This window comes from Budorcas taxicolor, chromosome 7, assembly GCF_023091745.1.
Source record: "Budorcas taxicolor isolate Tak-1 chromosome 7, Takin1.1, whole genome shotgun sequence".
Classification (NCBI taxonomy): Eukaryota; Metazoa; Chordata; class Mammalia; order Artiodactyla; family Bovidae; genus Budorcas; species Budorcas taxicolor.
In genome coordinates this window covers 6,177,892-6,195,676 of record NC_068916.1, presented here as the reverse complement: position 1 = coordinate 6,195,676, position 17,785 = coordinate 6,177,892, and the positions used below count along the sequence as shown (strand labels likewise).

The 17,785-nt window shown below is 58.5% G+C and overlaps 2 protein-coding genes across 6 annotated transcripts; one reads left to right on the top strand and one right to left on the bottom strand.

Annotated features, from left to right (window-relative positions):
• The first annotated feature begins 162 nt into the window (after nt 1-162).
• On the top strand, nt 163-8,133 carry DDX49 (DEAD-box helicase 49). Its single transcript, XM_052644413.1, has 13 exons — nt 163-406; nt 1,482-1,605; nt 2,248-2,333; nt 2,423-2,544; nt 3,116-3,303; nt 3,445-3,585; nt 4,523-4,598; nt 4,907-4,983; nt 5,149-5,246; nt 6,539-6,613; nt 7,226-7,314; nt 7,423-7,494; nt 7,593-8,133. Exons 1-13 carry the CDS (start codon nt 292-294, stop codon nt 7,779-7,781), a joined length of 1,452 nt encoding a protein of 483 aa, XP_052500373.1. The 5' UTR covers nt 163-291; the 3' UTR covers nt 7,782-8,133.
• HOMER3 (homer scaffold protein 3) lies at nt 6,964-17,371 on the bottom strand. Of its 5 annotated transcripts, none has more exons than XM_052644414.1 (10): nt 17,266-17,371; nt 15,483-15,564; nt 15,242-15,398; nt 14,652-14,783; nt 12,771-12,878; nt 11,591-11,712; nt 10,917-11,073; nt 10,473-10,583; nt 10,280-10,363; nt 6,964-9,175 (listed from the first exon to the last, which is right to left on the bottom strand). In XM_052644414.1, exons 2-10 carry the CDS (start codon nt 15,494-15,496, stop codon nt 8,984-8,986), a joined length of 1,077 nt encoding a protein of 358 aa, XP_052500374.1. In that variant the 5' UTR covers nt 15,497-15,564; nt 17,266-17,371; the 3' UTR covers nt 6,964-8,983. The 5 variants fall into 5 exon arrangements, with proteins under 5 accessions (XP_052500374.1, XP_052500378.1, XP_052500375.1 ...); XM_052644418.1 differs by lacking the exon at nt 17,266-17,371 and adding an exon at nt 16,583-16,978; XM_052644415.1 differs by lacking the exon at nt 17,266-17,371 and adding an exon at nt 16,270-16,396.
• Nucleotides 17,372-17,785: the final 414 nt, after the last annotated feature.

Here is a 17,785-nt window from a genome sequence, read left to right as displayed (position 1 = left end):
AGGAGCCAATAGAAGACTCGTAAAGGGGAACAGAGGGGCGGGAGACGCAAGTGCGTCTCGTAGGGCATCTTGGGAACTGTAGTTTAACTCGAGGCTGAGACCACCTCCCCCCCCCGCCCCGCGGGATTCCGGGAAAACAGGGTAAGGATGTGGTCGAGGCTTTAAACTGTGAGTTGGAGAGGGTGGGACCAAGCCGGAGGCAGATCCAGTGAACGGCAACGCTTTCTGACGTCATCAACACGCGCCGGAAGCACCGTTCTCACGAGCGCTCGCACTGACCCGGCTGCGAGGATGGCAGGCTTCGCGGAGCTGGGGCTGTCTTCGTGGCTCGTGGAACAGTGTCGGCAGATGGGTTTGAAGCAGCCCACGCCCGTGCAGCTGGGCTGCATCCCCGCCATCCTGGAGGGTGAGTGTGGCTTGGCCTTTCCAGGAGGCTTCCCCGCTACTGTCGCTTCTGCCTTCTCTCAGCTTTTGCCCACGCGGGTCCCGTGAGGCAGGGGGCAGCCCTGGACCTTCCGGGAGATCCTGGGTTCCGGAGGACGACTAGGTAATGTTGGCGTTTAGGCAGTACGACTGACTCGCCTGCACAAGTGATATAATCTCTGAAACTTTCGTAGCATTATCACTGGGAGGGTTTGATGAATAACTAATAGATAGTACTGGGAAAATTAGGTAGAACTTGCTTTACTATCTTCATTTTACAAATGGTAATTGAGGTTGTCAAGACTATTGGTAAATCCAGGACTCTGGTCCCTAGACTGCTCTTCTCTCCACCCCTTTGGTCCAGCCCAGTTTTGCCATTAAAGAGACGCCTTCAGGAAGCCTAGGATGTGACAAGTTAAGGCATTAAGTAGGGATGAAGAGTCAGTAGGGAAAATAGGATTCAGGTTGGGGGAGGACATTCTGAGTTTCCCAAGCTCTGATCCCAGGGAAGGAGTCAAAATGAAATTGTGGTTAGTAGCAAGTATCTCAGGTAAAATGGATGTGGGTTCCAGTCCAGGCTGTTACTGGCTGTATGTCCTGGGCAAACCTTTGACTCGGTTTCCCCTTCCGTTAAATGGGGACGATGATGGCCTCACTCTCCTTAAATGTGTCAATTACTCTAAATGGAAAGTTGTCATAATGTCTTCAACAGGAAGGGCACAGGCTGCTACTGAGCATATAGTTCTCGTCATTATTGTTAAGTTGCTAAGTCATGCCCGAGTCTTTTGTGATCCCGTGCACTGTACCCCGTCGGGCTCCTCTGTCCATGGGGTTTCCCAGGCAAGAGTATTGGAGCGGGTTGCCATTTCCTTCTCCAGGGGATCTTCCCGACCCAGGGGTGGAACCTATGTCTCCTGCACTGGCAGGTGGATTCTCTACCACTGAGTCACCAGGGAAACCTGAGCATATAGTCATTGCTTGTTAAATGTTAGCTGCTGTAAACTGTGCCTGATGGAATACCTGTCTGCACCTGTGACGCTGCTGTGTTCTCTGCTCAGGTCGGGACTGCCTGGGCTGTGCCAAGACAGGCAGCGGCAAGACAGCAGCGTTTGTCCTGCCCATCTTGCAGAAGCTGTCTGAGGATCCCTATGGCATCTTCTGCCTCGTGCTGACACCCACCAGGTGAGTCCCACCCCACACGCACACACACGCCTCTCAGGTGAGTGAACTAGCTGTGTGCTCTTGGGCACGTGCCTTTACCTCTCTGAATACACTTGCTATGTGTGGAAAATGGGCACAGAAATTAGCCCAACCCTTAGAGGTGCTGAAGAATTAGCAAGACGGTGTGTGAAAAGTGCTGAGCACAGGGCTTGACTCAGGGCAAGCAGGAAGGCCAGGAAGTAAGCATATGGCCAGAGGAAAGGCCTGGACAGAGCTGGAGGCAGAGAGGAGGGGACTTGGCCACTGACCAGCCTCGAGATTGGCGGGGTACGGGTGTGGGGGGTGGTTAACACTTGGGTCTCGGGCTTTGATGACTGTGGTGTCAAGGCCATTGCTGAGGACATGGGATGAGGAAAGGCCAGTTTGGGTGGGACTGGCTGAGGACAAGCCATACTCTGTTCGGGCACCCAGCCTATTGAGAGGGCAGGAGCCACAATGGGCTTCCAACAGTCAGTATCAGAACCTTTGTCCAAAGGGGACTGGGAGCCATGGAGGGTGTGTGAACAGGAAAGATGCAAGCAGGAGGCCCTATTGATGGAGACAGGAATGAGAGGCAGGCACAAAACCCCTATCTGACTCAGGCTGGCCCGTTCATGCCCACAGGGAGCTGGCCTATCAGATCGCAGAGCAGTTCCGGGTCCTGGGAAAGCCTCTGGGCTTGAAAGACTGCATCGTCGTTGGCGGCATGGGTATGGCGGAACCCAAGGAGGCTCTGGGCATGGGACTGCTGCAGCCTCAGACCATCTACCTAGCCCCACCTCTCGCATTCCACCCACAGACATGGTGGCCCAGGCCCTGGAGCTCTCCCGGAAACCACACGTAGTCATTGCCACACCGGGGCGCCTGGCTGACCACCTCCGCAGCTCTAACACCTTCAGCATAAAGAAGATCCGCTTCCTGGTGAGTCAGCCTGGGGCCCCGATTCCTCCATTTGGGAACTGTGTGTCCCGCTGGCCGTCCGTTACCAAGTTAGGAGTGGTGACAGTGACATCTCGGGGACCGACAAAAGGGGGCCTGCACCAGAGAAGACGGGCTCCCCAGGTGGCTCAGTTGTAAAGAGTCCGCCCGCCAATGCAGGAGGCGCGGGCTCAATCCCTGGGTGGGGAAACTTCCCTGGAGGAGGAAACGGCAACCCACTCCAGTATTCTTGCCTGGAGAATCCCATGGACAGAGGAGCTGGAGGTCGACAGTCCTTGGGGTTACAAAGGGTTGGCCACAACTGAGCACACGTGCATGCACACGCTAAAAAAGTTAGCTGAGGGCAGGGCCTCTCTGAGAAGTTAACGTTGAAGCTGAGATGGGCAAGAAAGCAGGCCTCCAAGACCTCGAGGGAGAGCGCTCCAGGGTGCACATCTCAGCCCAGGAAGGAGGCACATGGAGGAGGCAGGCTGGGCCCCGGGTGGTGGTCAGGCCTCGGACAGCGGCCTCACCCTGGGTCCCCACCCCATGCCTGCTGTGGCTGATGCTACAGGTGATGGATGAGGCGGACAGGCTGTTGGAGCAGGGTTGCACTGACTTCACCGTCGACCTGGAGGTCATCCTGGCAGCTGTGCCTGCCCGCAGGCAGACGCTGCTCTTCAGCGCCACGCTGACCGACACACTGAGGGAGCTTCAGGGCCTGGCCACCAACCAGCCCTTCTTCTGGGAGGCTCAGGCCCCGTGAGTCCACAGCTACTTTCTGGTGGGGGGATGGGGCAGGGCAAGCAGGAGGCAGGGGTGTCCAACAAAGGTCATTGACTGTGGGTGGGGTGGGCATTGACCTCATTCAACAGAAGGGGAAACAAATCTGCCCGTGCCCAGGGTGCGCACCGTAGAGCAGCTGGACCAGCACTATCTGCTAGTGCCTGAGAAGGTCAAGGATGCCTACCTGGTCCACCTGATCCAGAACTTCCAGGACGAGCATGAGGACTGGTCTATCATCATCTTCACCAACACATGCAAGTGAGCATGGGCGGGCCTGCCGCTCCCGCCCCCCGGGCGTCGCTGCCCCTGCGCCTCTTGGAGGTCCAGCAGGTGGTCTGCGGTTGGAGGTGTCAGGCACAGGGCCAGTCTTGGCACTCCAGGGCCTCTGCTCCGACCAGCAGTTTCAGAGGATTCACTCAAGGAGGCTCAGAGCGGTCAGGCAGTTTGCTAATAAGGTCACCCTCATCAAGACAGAGCCAGGATTTGGGGGTCCTCAGACCTGCGCTTTCCTGGGGGCTCAGATGGTAAAGAATCTGCAGTGCAGGAGACCCAGGTTCAATCCCTGAGTTTGGAAGACCCCCTGGAGAAGGGAATGCCAACCCACTCCAGTATTCTTTCTTGGAGAATTCCGTGGACAGGGGAGCCTGGTGGGCTACAGTCCATGGGGTTGCAAAGAGTCAGACAAGACTGAGGGACTAACACTTTCACTTTTTCAGACCTGCCCTTAACTGGAAGAGCTGAGGGCCTTGGGCCCTCCCCAGGAGACCCCTGCAGCGGCTGGGAAGGCCTTGAAGCAGCCAGTTCGCTGTGGTCTCAGGGGTTCACTGAGGCCCAGCACATCACCCCCACGGCTGTCCTCTCCACAGACCCAGGGATTTCAAAATCCTTTGACATGTTTGGGGAGAGCATCAGGGAGCTGTAGGCTGGTCTAGCCTGAGCCAGCGTAGAAGGGCAGCCCACAGCACGTGGAGGAGACCTGACCGCTGCCCCCAAGAAGTCCTTGGGCTGCCAGGAGAGAAAAGGCTAGACGTAGAGCAGTCTCTTGTTGGCTCAGGCCAGGGAAGGGGTCAGCAGGCGGGACGTGGCGCCCCTGCCTCTCCTCCCCCAGTCATGCAGGGCCGCTGCTAGAGGTCTCGGGGCGGGGAGGCGGGGGCAGAGCACCTTTCCAGGACCAGCAGCCTGTCCTTCCCACCAGGACCTGCCAGATCCTATGCATGATGCTACGCAAGTTCAGCTTCCCCACTGTGGCTCTGCATTCCATGATGAAACAGGTGAGGTGCCAGGCGGCCGCCCAGAGCCCTCCCCGACCAGCCTCGCCCTGGGGCCTCCTCCCGGCCCCCGGGCTTTTGCTCAGGCCCTCTCCTCTGCCTGGAACACTCTTCCTGCCACCCTATCTGCCCCATTCTGGCCTCCTCAAGGTCATCTCTCTCGCTGGACTGTGAGCCCCTTGAGCGCAGAGACCGTCCTGGCCTCTGCTGTGCGTGTCCCCAGGCCTCACACAGTGACCATAAACTCTGAAACATTTCTTGGGATGCTACCTGATATCCCCCCACCCCAATTCTCTCCCAATGTGGCACAGAAAGAACGCTTCGCTGCCCTGGCCAAGTTCAAGTCCAGCATCTACCGGATCCTGATTGCAACGGACGTGGCCTCCCGGTGAGCGGCTCCAGGGTGCTCCCTCCCCCATGGTGGCCCCCACGAAAGGGCCAGAGAGGGAGGCTGGCTTCAGGTAGCCCCAGCTTCACCACCAAGTGACCTTGGGTGAGTCCCAACCTCGGTTTCCCCACATGGACAGAGGCGCTGACTGACCTTTGCCTCCAGGGGCCTGGACATTCCCACTGTGCAGGTGGTCATCAACCACAACACCCCCGGACTCCCAAAGATCTACATCCACCGAGTTGGCCGGACAGCTCGCGCAGGTGAGCAGACAGGGCAGGGCAGCCTTTGGGCACCCACCCTCCTGCCTGCCCGCAGCACGCAGAGCCAGTCACGAGCTGGTGGGGCATGGGAGGGCCACAGGCTGCAGGTGAGAGGCACTAGAGGTAGTGCTTGCAAGCTGGGGGCATCCTCCTTTCAGAACCACAGGTGGGGACTTCCCTGGCAGTCTGGTGCTCCAGACTCTGCGCTTCCCATGCAGGGGGCACAGGTTGGATCCCTTGTTGGGGAAGATCCCGCACACCACGGCCAAAAAACCCCCCAAAACAAACAAAAAGACATAGGTGAGGGTGCTGTGTCTTCTCCACGTGATCCAGGCAGCACTGAGGTGTCCCCTGGGGACACGGCACACACAACCCCCTCCCCACCACTACCTCTTGCTTCACCCGAGCCCCCTTCGCCTATCAGGGCTGGCCGTCCAGCCCAGCAGCAAACAGGTGTACGGGTCCTGATGGGTAAGATGCTGCCCTGTGGGATTCAGCGTTTAAGTTCAACCACACAGGTGTACGGGTCCTGATGGGTAAGATGCTGCCCTGTGGGATTCAGCGTTTAAGTTCAACCACTTGCTGTGGCTCCCGGTAGGAGCCTTGTGTCTGCTCCTCAGCCCCACCCGGAAGGGGCACAGAGTCCGGGAGATTTTCTCACACCTGGAGTGGGCAGAGCCGTGGTTTCTGGGGCCAGACTGGCCCTTCTCTCCTGCCCTGTGGCCTCAGGTCAGTCACATCAGGTCTTTGGGGCCCCCACCACCTCGTCCAACGATGGGTGACAAGAATGTGATGCCTGTTTGGGGCCGCCCTGAGGGTCTCAGGCATGGTCGGGTCCGAGGGCTGTTCTAGCGCATTGTCTCATGGAAGCCGGGAACAGCGCATTGTCTCATGGAAGCCGGGAACAGAGAAGGTGGCATGTAGGCTTTGGAGCTGAAGCCTGTCTGGGCTTCCTGCTGACAGAACTGGGCTTGAGCTCCCTGGCAGCCACAGCAAAAACGGAAATCAGCCACATCGCCAGCCCCTGATTAAGGCCACGCTGGCAGGAGAGCTGCTTTTCCCTGGAGTCCTGCTGCTCCCCTGGGACAGATCTGCCTGCCACACACAGGTCAAGCAGGGGGCTGAGACGTGACGCTCTAAGCTTCCTTCGTTTCCACTCAGTCCTCCACCCATTGAGCTCCTGTACAGTTCTCCTTGATCAAGAGGAGCTCTGAGCCGCCCAGTGGTCAGGACCTGCTTGTATCGGCCCCTTCTCCTGGCCTCCAGCACACAGTCTGGGTGTGTCCCCACAGGGCGGCAGGGACAGGCCATCACGCTGGTGACGCAGTATGACATCCACCTGGTTCACGCCATCGAGGAGCAGATCAGTGAGTGGGGCAGGGAAGGGAGGGTGGTGCCTCCGGGTGAGACGTCCACTCACTCTGTCAATGCCTGCTTGTCTGCTCATGTGAAGAGGCTTAAACTGCACTTTCCTTCCTACGCAACCCCCCTAGAGGTTTCTTTGGCCCAGCAATTGCTTCAGAAATTCCATCATGGCCTCCAGCAGCCAAAAACCACAACTGATGGGAAGAGACTTTGGTTTCTCAGACCAGAGTGTGTGGGTGGTCCCTGCAGATGAGTCAGAAGCCCCAGGGCTGTGGCCTAGGCAGGTTTTTAAAAATCCCTTTGGGTGGACCGAGAAGCTCTGGGGCATCTCCAACCACTGCACAGACTGTCCTGCGATTCAGAAACGTCTTGACTTTAATGGACACTGTTTTCAGAAAAAACGACAACAACTAATCAAATTCATAGTGTTGTTAACAACCAGAAAGAGAGAGCAATCTGTACCTAGCTCTTGCCCACCTGATCTTTATCTGATATGACTCTGTATGGCCTTGCGTGCCCTGCTGCATGGAGAGCTACATGGTTGAAATCTTCCTCCCTGTGGTGCCTGCCCTTCCCTGCCCTCTCTCAACCCCAGGCCCCTGCTGTCCCCACAGAGAAGAAGCTGGAGGAGTTCCCAGTGGAGGAAGCCCAGGTCCTACAGATCCTCACACAGGTCAACGTGGTGCGGAGGGAGTGTGAGATTGTGAGTGTCAGGGAAGGGGCTCGTCCTCAGGGACTCAGGGTGCTTCCTTGAAGGTGGCAACCCCCGTGATGGTCTCGCCCTTCCCCTACTCTTTCCCCCCCTGCCCAGAAACTGGAGGCAGCCAACTTCGATGAAAAGAAGGAGATTAACAAGAGGAAGCAGATGATTCTGGAGGGGAAGGTAAGGGCTGGTTGAGCTGTCTGTGTGGTAGGGGCAGGGCGCAAGGGTCCCCAGGGAGGATGCTCAGCTTAGTCACCTTCTGGTCCTGCCCATGCCAGGACCCCGACCTGGAGGCGAAGCGCAAGGCCGAGCTGGCCAAGATCAAGCAGAAGAACCGGCGCTTCAAGGAGAAAGTGGAGCAGACACTGCAGCGGCAAAAGGCCAGCAGGGCTGACCGCAGGGGGCGCCCACCCAGGGCCCGGCCTGAGGCCTCCTTGTCCCCAGCACCCACTCAGGGTCCAGCCTGAGTTCCGCACAGCGCCCACTTGCCCAGCCTGGGACTCCTTCATCAAGCTGAGGGTTGGAGCGCCCTCCCCTGAGGACAGAACCCTCTCCCAGCCTGCCCAGTGCCCCTCAGCAGAGCCCGCTGACACACACGTTGTACAGTGCACAGCCCTCCACCCTGCAGCCTCTGGTGGCCCCTTTTCAGAGCCTTGGCCAAGAGGCGGGCTGCTGAGGAAGAAAGAACACTGGCTGTGAGGTTGGGCCCCAGTCCACCTGGGGCACAGTGACCCCAGCCCAGGGTAACCCTGGATGTGCAGTGAGCAAAGGTGTGTCACTTGCAGGCGGTGCTTAATAAATGAGGCTTTTTGCTTCTGCAGTCTGACTCTGGGGAGCAGGGGCAGTGAGAAGAGGGTGTGGCTGCCTGTGCTTCTCAAGTCCCCCGGAACATCATGTTGCCACCCCACCCACTAGTTCTGTTCTGTCGGGCCAGGCCCAAAGCTTTGGACTGTAGTGTTGACCATTCCAGCCGAGTGACCTTGGGTGGGTGAAGTCCCTTATATGGGCCTCGGTTTCCTCATCTGGAAAATGGGGAACCACTCTACTACCCAGATGTAGACATGATGTTTTGGAGAGATCGTTTCCATGCCTGGTGAACACAGCCACATTCTAGGAGCTTCCCCACTTGCCCACTTGGTTGTATTTGGGGTTTGTGGCTAGAGTGAAGTGAAAGCGGGGGGATTAATCAGGGTCCACGTTAGTCCAAGGTGGTCCAGACAACATGGGCAGGGCTTAAGGAGATGGGGAAGCAGAGCCATGTGTCCTGGGCACGCTCCCTTGGGCTTTCTGAACCTCGCCCTCCAGGTGGCTTACCAGGCTGAGGGCAGATGGACAGAGGGCCCAGTGCTGGCGGTTGGGTACACCCGGGCTGCTCAGACACCACGCACACAGCCACGTTTAGAAATGTAATTTGGGCACCAGCACGCGCCCTGGGGAGTCTAGAAATTCTACACAATGAAAAGCTCAAAAACAGCCTCTGAGCTGTGAACAGCCAGGGCTGGCTGGAGTCCTGTGGACAAGCCCTCCCCAGGCTGAGTTGGGCCCCAGTCCCTGCCACGGGGCTTGGCCCACCGTGCCGCCTGCGGCCTGGCCTGTGCCCCAGGTGGAGCCATTTGTGTAAAACCAGCTCCCACAGGCCCCTTCCTCTATGCAGACCCGGAGGCTGGACTCAGGGTGCCCCCTCAGCCAGGCGGGCCAGCCCTTCCCGCAGCTCGCTCAGCTCAAACAGCCTGACGTCCAGCAGCTGTGCGGCCCGGCCCACCTCGGCCCGTGCCCGCTCCCGCTCGACCCGGGCCTCCTCCAGGCTGCGCTCCGTGGCCCGCAGCTGGTGCTCCAGCTCTGCGTTTCGGGTTTCCAGATCCTACAGGGAGAGGGCAGGCAGTGTTGGGGGCCCCAGAAAGTCTCAAGGGTCCAGCATCTCAAAGCAGGTGCTGGGGACCACAGCCCCCACTCTGGGCCAAACTCTTCCTGTCTGCTGGCTTTCTCCCAGCTACCTGTACCCAAGACACTCCGTGGTCCCCCAGCCAATTTGAACTGACCACATTCCTCCTCAAAATCCTCCTGTCACCCATTGTTCTGGGAATGAAATTCAGACCCCTCCCTCTCCTTGCTCATTCCTGCTCAGCCTTTCTGGCTTCCTTGTGGTTCCTTGAATACTTTCTCCCCACCTCAGGGCCTCTGCATTTGCTGTGCACGCTGGCCAGGAGACAACAGGGAGCGTTCCCTCAAATTCTCTCTGGGGGCACCAGATCCTTTAACTTCTCCACCGGCTGGACTCACAGGACATGCCCCTATGAACGTTCCTCAGATAAAGTCTTCAGCGAAAGCCAGGTCAGCCACTGCTGGTCCTGCTGCTAAGTTGCTTCAATCGTGTCCGACTCTGTGCGACCCCATAGAAGGCAGCCCACGAGGCTCCCCCATCCCTGGGATTCTCCAGGCAAGAACATGAGTGGGTTGCCATTTCCTTCTCCAGTGCATGAAAGTGAAAGTGAAGACGCTCAGTCGTATCCAACTCTTAGCGACCCCATGGACTGCAGCCCACCAGGCTCCTCCGTCCATGGGATTTTCCAGGCAAGAGTACTGGAGTGGATTGCCATTGCCTTCTCCGAGGCCAGCCACATCTGGGTACAAATGCAAGCTTCTGGCCTCAGACGGGGATGTGAGAGGATTTGATAGGGGTCAAGAATGGAAATTCAACAGAGACTCAAAAACTGCTTGTTGAATGAATGGAAGATGAAACGTCCTAATAACCATCATTTGACTCAGTCCTTCCATGCACCTGGTCATCTGAATCGTTCACAACCTTAGATGTCTTCCTGACTCCATTTATAGGTGAAGAAACAGAGGTTCAGGAAGGCCCACGGCTGCCCAGAACCCGTGGGAAGGGAAGATCATGTCGGTCCCGTACCAGGGACTGGCTGCCACGGGTAGTCACCCCACCCCACCACACAGCAACCACACATACCTGCACCTTCTGCTGCGTCTCCTCGCGCTCGGTGTCTGCGGCCTCACGGGATCCACTAGTCTGGCTCCTCAGGGTCTGGATCTCCTGGTGGAAAAGTTCCCAGAATCTGTTCTGCGGTCCTTGGCTCCGCTGCGGGAGATCAAGGACGGCAAGGCCCGAGGAAGCACACGTGCACACAGGTGCGTTCACACACCTGGTCTTTAGTTTGCACTAGCGCCTCCAGCTGCTCCAATGACTGGCTGGGTCCCTCCTTCTCACTGACTGCAGGTGGCTCCGCCGCAGCCTGGGCTTCCAGCTCAGCCACCTGTGCAGACAGGTAGGTCAGTCCCGGATGGCCCAGTCTGGACCCTCCTCACCCCAGGGATACGCCTCCTGGTCAGTCAAGCCCATGACAGGGAACTCATCCCTTCAATCCGGGCCACTACCTCACCTCTGGCAGGTAGGACTCTAGGGTCTGATGACCCTCTGTGGCCGACAGTACTTCAGACCCATACTGCAGAGCAAGAAACTAAGACTCTGGGAAGTGACCTGCCGAGATCACACATCCAGCCAGTTGAACCCACACAAATAGGAGGCAGGGCCTTCACAGTGACCCTTGGGCCACTTGGGGGTCTTTGGGAGGGTGGGGCTTCCTCACCCGCTGCCGCAGCCTCTCAGCCTCTGCGCGCTGGGCCTCCAGCTGCTGCCTCCACTGGGCGGCGGCCGCGTTGGCCTCTCGCAGGGCGCCGGCCAACTTGTTGTTACTGTCCTGCAGCGCGAAGAACTCGGCCTCCCACTGCACCTCGCCCACGGAGCTGCGAGACCGCCGGAGTCGGCAGAGGGCAGGGCGGGGCCTCACTGGGCCGGGGGCGGGGCGAAGGCGGGGCTGGGGCGGTGCTATGGGCGGGGTCAAGAGACCTCGACACAAGGGGGTGGGGACGTCCCGGGGAGGCGGGGTCTTCCCGGGAGGTGGGGTCAGAGCAGGCCCTTCTGTGTCCGCTCCGCGAGACAGTCCACATGGAGCTCAGTATCAATCCATGGGATGTGGACAGAACCAGGTGGTGGGGAGGCATCCGTGGGTTTAGAATTAGCTGGGGGAGGTGTGGACGGGCCAGGGCTAGCCCCGAGGAATGGATGAGGCAAGCGGGGTCGGCTCTGGAAGGGGCGTAATCTGGGTGTCTCCTCTCCAACCCAGGCCTGTACTGGGATCCCAGGCGTGGATCCACTGTCAGATTGCGCCACTTAAACAAGTCCCAGCAATTTCTGAGAACTTCCTCCCGCCTCCCCCACCTTTCGTCCTGTCACGCCCCTGCACCCTGTGCTACCCCTCACCCTTCGGACAGCATCTTTTTGAGCCGCTCGCGTTCAGCGGGACCCGGGGCATCCGCGCTCTGGCTGCGGAATAGCTTCTCATCGCCGGGGCCATTGGCGCTGACGAGGGGGCTCGGAGGCACCTAAGGGCATGGATAGAAGTGAAGTCACAGTAGGGCGTGGCTTCAGTTAAGGGCCAGTTAGGTCACGGTTGGGGTCAGGGCTGATGTCAGGGGTCATGGCTGAGAGGGCGCAGGAGGTCCTTCCCAGCACTGGGATCCAATCGTCCCTCTCCCCGCCCCCGCCCCACCACCCACGGCCCCCACATGGCCCCTGGGCTGTAGTCTGGCGCCCTGTCCCGCCTCCTTGCCTGCTGGGCTGTCACCAACCCACCAGCAACAAACCTAATGCAGGCTAGCCTAAACCCAGGGAGACAGATACTCATAATCTGCAAATCGGGGAAGCCTCGATGCTATTCCCTCACGGCAATCACCTTTCCTGGGGCCAAATTTCAACAGCTATTTAAAATTCCTATGAGAAACCTACTCTATTAGGCTAAATTCATTATGAATCCACCTGGTGCCTGGACCACAGTCCTGAGGGCGGGGACCAGCCTACTTCTTTTATCTGCTTAAGCCCTGTGCCCGGTCCTGGGCCTGGCACACAGTAGGTGGTCAGTCAATGATGTTGAATAGGTTAGTGGGGGGGAATGCTCAGGGACAGTTTTTTACCCCACCCCGCTACTTAGGGCTCCCCAGGTGGCTCAGTGGTAAAGGACCCGCCTGCCAATGCAGGAGACATAAGAGTCGCAGGTTCGATATCCCTGGGCTGGGAAGATCCCCTGGAGGAGGGCATGGCAAACCACTCTGGTATTCTTGCCTGAAGAATCCCATGAACAGAGAAGCCTGGCGGACTACAGTTCATAGGGTCACAAAGAGTTGGACACGACTGAAGCGACAGTATGCAAGCACACACCACTACTTAGCCATTTCAACTTTCACATTTCCACGCTGCCACGTGAGCTGGCTTTCTGGCCTTCCTTTCAGGCAGGCCTATGACATGCTCCACGGCCCCCACGGCCCTTTTCCACAGCCATGGCTCTAGTTTCACATCATCAGTGAGCATCTGGCCCTGAGCACCGGCATAGCGTTTAGACCCCTCCCCTCCATGGCAGTCGAGTTCTGGGACAAGGAGTGCTGACCTGGTGGGCAGTGAGCCCCAGCGCTGGACTGGTGAGTTCTCCCCCATCCTGAGATTTCTCCCGTGCCAGCCTTGCTGCTTCCTTCACTTCCTGGAACTTCTCAGCAAACTGAGGGATGAGGAATAGGAACAGACAGTCAACAAACTCCCAGCCCCCTCCACCAGGGCCCCACCACATGACTCCCACCCAACACTAGCTTTGTCACTTTGCAAGAGAGGGAAGAAGGCTTGGAAAATGAAACCCAAGGAGCAGAGTGGGTATCCGGCTAGAGGGGTGGGGTGTTCACGGAGGCCACCTTGAGAAAGAGATCCCCTTTTCCCCTCAATCAGCTTATCTCAGTAAGGAGAGCCTCAGGTGGGTGCTAATCTGTCTTTCGTGCCTGGGACGCTTGTGAATATCCTTTGTGACGAGAAAGAGATCCCCTTTTCCCCTCAATCAGCTTATCTCAGTAAGGAGAGCCTCAGGTGGGTGCTAATCTGTCTTTCGTGCCTGGGACGCTTGTGAATATCCTTTGTGACAAAGAGAAAGCAGGTCTTGGACTTGGAGCCTCTGACACGCACCTGCAGCCAGTGGGAAAGTAATCCCCCTGTTCTCATTTTTGTCATAGTTTACATTAATCTCCCATACCTGTTTTCCAGCTAGAGTAGGATACACTTTTTTGTTTTCCATTTTATTTATTTAGTTTTGGCTGCACCAAGTGGATTGTGGGATCTCAGTTCCCTGACCAGGCACTGAACCTGGACCATGGCAGTGAAAGCCTGGAATCCTAACCACTAGGCCACCAGGGAGCCCTTTTAAAAAAATTTTTTGTTTATGTATTTATTTATTTTGGGTTGTACTGGGTCTTCATCGCTGCTTAGACTTTTCTCTGGTTGCAGCGAGCAAGGGCTCCTCTCTGGTGGCGGTGCGCAGGCTTCCCATTGCAGCTTCTCCTGTTGCAGGGCACAGGCTCCGGGGCACGTGGGCTCAGCAGGTGCAGCTCCCGGGCTCTAGAGCGCAGGACCCATAGTTACGGTGCACGGGCTTCCTTGCTCTGCAGCGTCTAACAGCTTCCCCGTCCAGGGATGGAACCCGTTTCTCCTGCGCTGGCAGGTAGAGTCTTCACCACTGAGCCACCAAGGAAGCCCCCCACCTTTTTAAATTTTAAAATAAATTTCCTTAGCTTGAAAGTAATTTTTAAAATATTTATAGCTATACACCCCCTTTGGGTTGTGCAAAGTGGCCAGTGCAATTCACTGGGGGTATTTGGGGTAGGTAGTGTTTTCAAAAACTGTTCCAGGATTTCTCTGGTGGCCCAGTGGTTAAGACACCACACCTCCAGTGCAGGGGGTGCAATCCTCAGGTGGGGAACAAAGATCCCATATGCCACATGGTGTGGCCAAAAAAAAAAAAAAAAGTCCCAAGAGCAACTGAATACTCATATGTGAAAAAAATACTCCTACTTTATACCGCCTGCAGAAATTAATTCAAGATCTAAAATTTGAAAGGGAAACTAATGCTTCTAGAAGAAAAGAGAAGAAAAGCATCGCAGAGAGCATGAACCATACAGGGAAACAATTCATAAGACAATGCCGAATTCTAGAAACAGCAGAGGGTGGAAGGAGGTGGTGATGAAGGTACTGCCAGGGGTGTGGGGAAGCACTCAGCCCATTAAAGGCACCCAGAGAGGAGCAGGGTGTGTTCAAAATCAAAGCAGGTGGCCAGCTGAGCTGGGATGTGGACCAGGGGAGTGGGAAGGGGCTATAGGCTGGTCCAACTCTGTATGCCCGTTCTGTAGCTGGGAAGATGGAGGCCCAGCATCTGTCCAGGGTCCCACAGTACACACAAGAGAAGACCCAACCCCAGCCCTGCTCCTCCCACCATGTACCCCCGCAGGCCCACCTGAGTCAGATGCTGTTCAGAAGCAAAGCCAAGACCATAGACAGTGTTAGCGCGACTGTCTGCCCACTGTCCAAACTTCTGGGAGGTTTTGGTAAAGGTCATGTTGGGAGTGACAGTGCTGTTGATGATGGCCTGGGGGAAGGTGAGGGCGGGGAGAAAAGTTCATCGGTGATGGAACTGGTAATAATAATCAATAGGAACCCCCCAGAGAAAATCGCCTTCTATTAGTCCTTCTGTGCTAAGTCGCTTTAGTCCTGTCCGACTCTTTGCAACTTTATGGACTGTAGCCCACCAGGCTCCTCTGTCCATGGGATTCTCCAGGCAGGAGAATGGGAGTGGGTTGCCATGCCCTCCTCCAGGGGATCTTCCTGACTCAGGGATCAAACGTATGTCTCTTACGTCTCCTGCATCGGCAGGTGGATTCTTTACCACTGGCACCACTTGGCTTGAGCCATTTCAGGAGGAAGATGGAGACCCAGAAAAATTCAGAGTATCCCCTGGCCCCCAAGACACACAGCAAGGCAGCAAATGGACCCAGTCCTGTCCTGGGATCCTTGGCCCCTGCCACCCCACCCAGGCCCCACCAGGACCTTGGCACCCCCAAGGCTGATGATTCGGTAGACATTGCGGGTGGCATCGTAAAAGTAGGAGACAGTGAGTGCGTGTTTGCCCGCAGGGATCCAGTTCCGCTTGGTGGCCGGGTCGATCTGGAACACGTGTGCCCGTGTGCTGAAGATGGGCTGCTCCCTGTGTGGGGAGAGGGTGCTCAGTGGGGGCCAAATACACCCACCCCCAGGACTCAGGGTCAAGCTGGCAGAAGCAGGGGCTCACCTGGCTGTGGACATTGGTCAGGCTGGTCTGGGTGGGCTCCAAGCAGCAGCCAGTGGGATGGTAGGAACTGCTGGTTTGGCCTCTGGAGGGAGAGGGGGTTTGTGAGTGTCCCCCGGGCCAGGATGAGGGAGGCCAAGCACGTCCAACCCCACGTACACCATTCACAGAAGTTCGACCCCAAAGTGAAGGGAATGTAGCCCGCCAGGCTCCTCCGTCCATGGAAGTCTCCAGGCAACAATACTGGAGTGGGTAGCCATTCCCTCTTCCAGGGGATCTTCCCAATCCAGAGATCAAACCTGGGTGTCCTGCATTGCAGGAAGACTCTTTACCCTCTGAGCCACCAGAGGCCATCTCCTGTCCTGAGTGTTGCAGGAACATCCTCCAGATGGAGATGGCCTCTGACAGGAGCCAGGTGGCACCTGACATCCTGAGCATAAACCTTGCATCTTCCTGCTTACAGGACTCCCAGTGAAGTCTTCTCTATCTCTGGGCTGGGCCGAGGAGGCCAAGGCCAATTCCCGTTCAGTACCTTCTGACAAATTCATTTAGCACTCTTCAAAGCAGGGCCTCCATCAAAAGAGTGGGGCGTTACCGGGTGCCTACTGGGAGACCTGTCCCCCACAGGACCCCCAAAGAGACCCCCCAGCTTCCACTCTAGAGCAGAGGCACGCCTTGGAGTCAAAGTCCAAAAATCCCCAGGGAGCCTGCAGCCTAGTTAAAGAGACAAGACGTGGCTGAACAGGTCCACTGTGGTGGCCACCCATCACCACTGAATCCCAGTACTTGCGGCTGGGCGGGAACCAGGTCCTGGAGAGACCCGGGCGAGGGCAGGCAGACCGAGGGAAGGGAGGCCCGGACTCCGTAGCCCCCGTGGTCAGAGTGGGGAGTGCACCCCCTCCCTTCTGGGCAGCTGCTGTCCTGGTCACAGGGTCTGAAACCGGAGCTCGGGGTGGGGGAGGGGCGGTGACTTTGGCCGGCCTTGGGGGTGGGTCCCGGGTCGAGCCGGGGTTCCGGGGGCGCAGGGGTCTCAGACACTCAGGTCCCTCCTGCCCGTCTGGACGCTCCTGCCACGACTTGCTGCACTGGGGAAAGTTACTCACCAACTAGTCATGCGCCTCGGACGCCGCCGGCCGCAGGGCTCCCCAAGGGGAGCCCAACCGCGCCCGGTGTCCGGGATCCAACACTGCGTTCCGGTGGTCGAAGCCCCACCCCACGAGCCCCAGTCCAGGGGATCGGATATTCATTCGGGATCAAAACCCCACCCGCGTCAGGTCCAGGACGCCCCAGCTTCAGGAAGTGTCGCCCCCAGCCCTGGAACTTCCAAGATCCCTTGCCACGGCCCTCCAACACTCCGGGTCCAGAACTTCGGGGACACGTTATCTACCTCCTGCAACCGCAGGTCCAGAACTTAGGGGATCCTTAGCGCTGTCCCTGACTCCTGAACTTCGGGGACCCCCTGCCACCCTTCCATCCCCAGGTCGGGAATTTCGGGGTTCCCTCGGGTCGCCCCTCCACCCCAGGTCCGGAACTTCGGAGACACCTTCACGGCCTTCTCCAGCGACGGGGCCGGAACTTCGGAACCCCCTCCCAATGTCCCCTCCCTGACCCCGACTCCGGAACTTCGGGGTCCCCTGCCCTCCCAAGCTCTGGCACTTCGGGGCTCCCCCAGCCGCCCCCAGCCTCCGTATCCCGAACTTCGGCGACGCCCCCAGCACCCTCTCCGGGGCTCTCGAACTTCGGGGCCCCCCGCACCCCCAGCGCTGGCTCGGTTGGCCGGGCTCACCCTGCCGGCTCGGCGCCCCGCAAGTGTCCGGGCGCGAGACGGGGGCCGCCCCGCGGCGCCGACTCCCCGCAGCCCGGCGCCCCGCTCGCTCGCTGGCTCCGGGGCCCGCGCCCTCCGCGCCGCCCTCCGCGCCGCCCGCGCCTTTGTCTGCGCCGCCGCCGCCGCCCGCGCCGCCTCCGGTCCCATCGCGGCGGGTCCCGACGCGGCCGCCGCCCGCCCCGCCTCCCCGGGCCGCCGAGGCCGCCCCGCAGCGCCCCCTGCCGGCCCTCCGCGGCGGGGGGGCGGGAGAGAGGGAGGGGCAGGAGCAGGAGGAAAGAGGGAGAGGGTGGGGGGCAAGAGGTTAAGAAGGGTGCGGAGGGGGAGTCAACGGGCAGAGCCAGAGACCCGGACCCAGACGGAGGAGAGAGGCAGAGACACAGGCGACAGGCAGACAGACCTAGGCGGACAAAGGAGAATGTGGCCTCATCCTCCTTTCAAGGGTGTATGTGGGGGGGGTGTCCCCGATCGTCTGGGCCACGGC

Excerpts from the sequence above, each read along its gene's own strand:
- DDX49 (XM_052644413.1), top strand. The coding sequence starts at position 292 with ATGGCAGGCTTCGCGGAGCTGGGGCTGTCTTCGTGGCTCGTGGAACAG. Across the intron at positions 2,545-3,115 it reads TAAAGAAGATCCGCTTCCTG|GTGATGGATGAGGCGGACAG; the intron begins GTGAGTCAGCCT and ends CTGATGCTACAG. Across the intron at positions 6,614-7,225 it reads CGCCATCGAGGAGCAGATCA|AGAAGAAGCTGGAGGAGTTC; the intron begins GTGAGTGGGGCA and ends CTGTCCCCACAG.
- HOMER3 (XM_052644414.1), bottom strand. Across the intron at positions 10,364-10,472 it reads TAGTGCAAACTAAAGACCAG|GAGATCCAGACCCTGAGGAG; the intron begins GTGTGTGAACGC and ends CTTTTCCACCAG. Across the intron at positions 9,176-10,279 it reads AGACGCAGCAGAAGGTGCAG|GATCTGGAAACCCGAAACGC; the intron begins GTATGTGTGGTT and ends CTCTCCCTGTAG.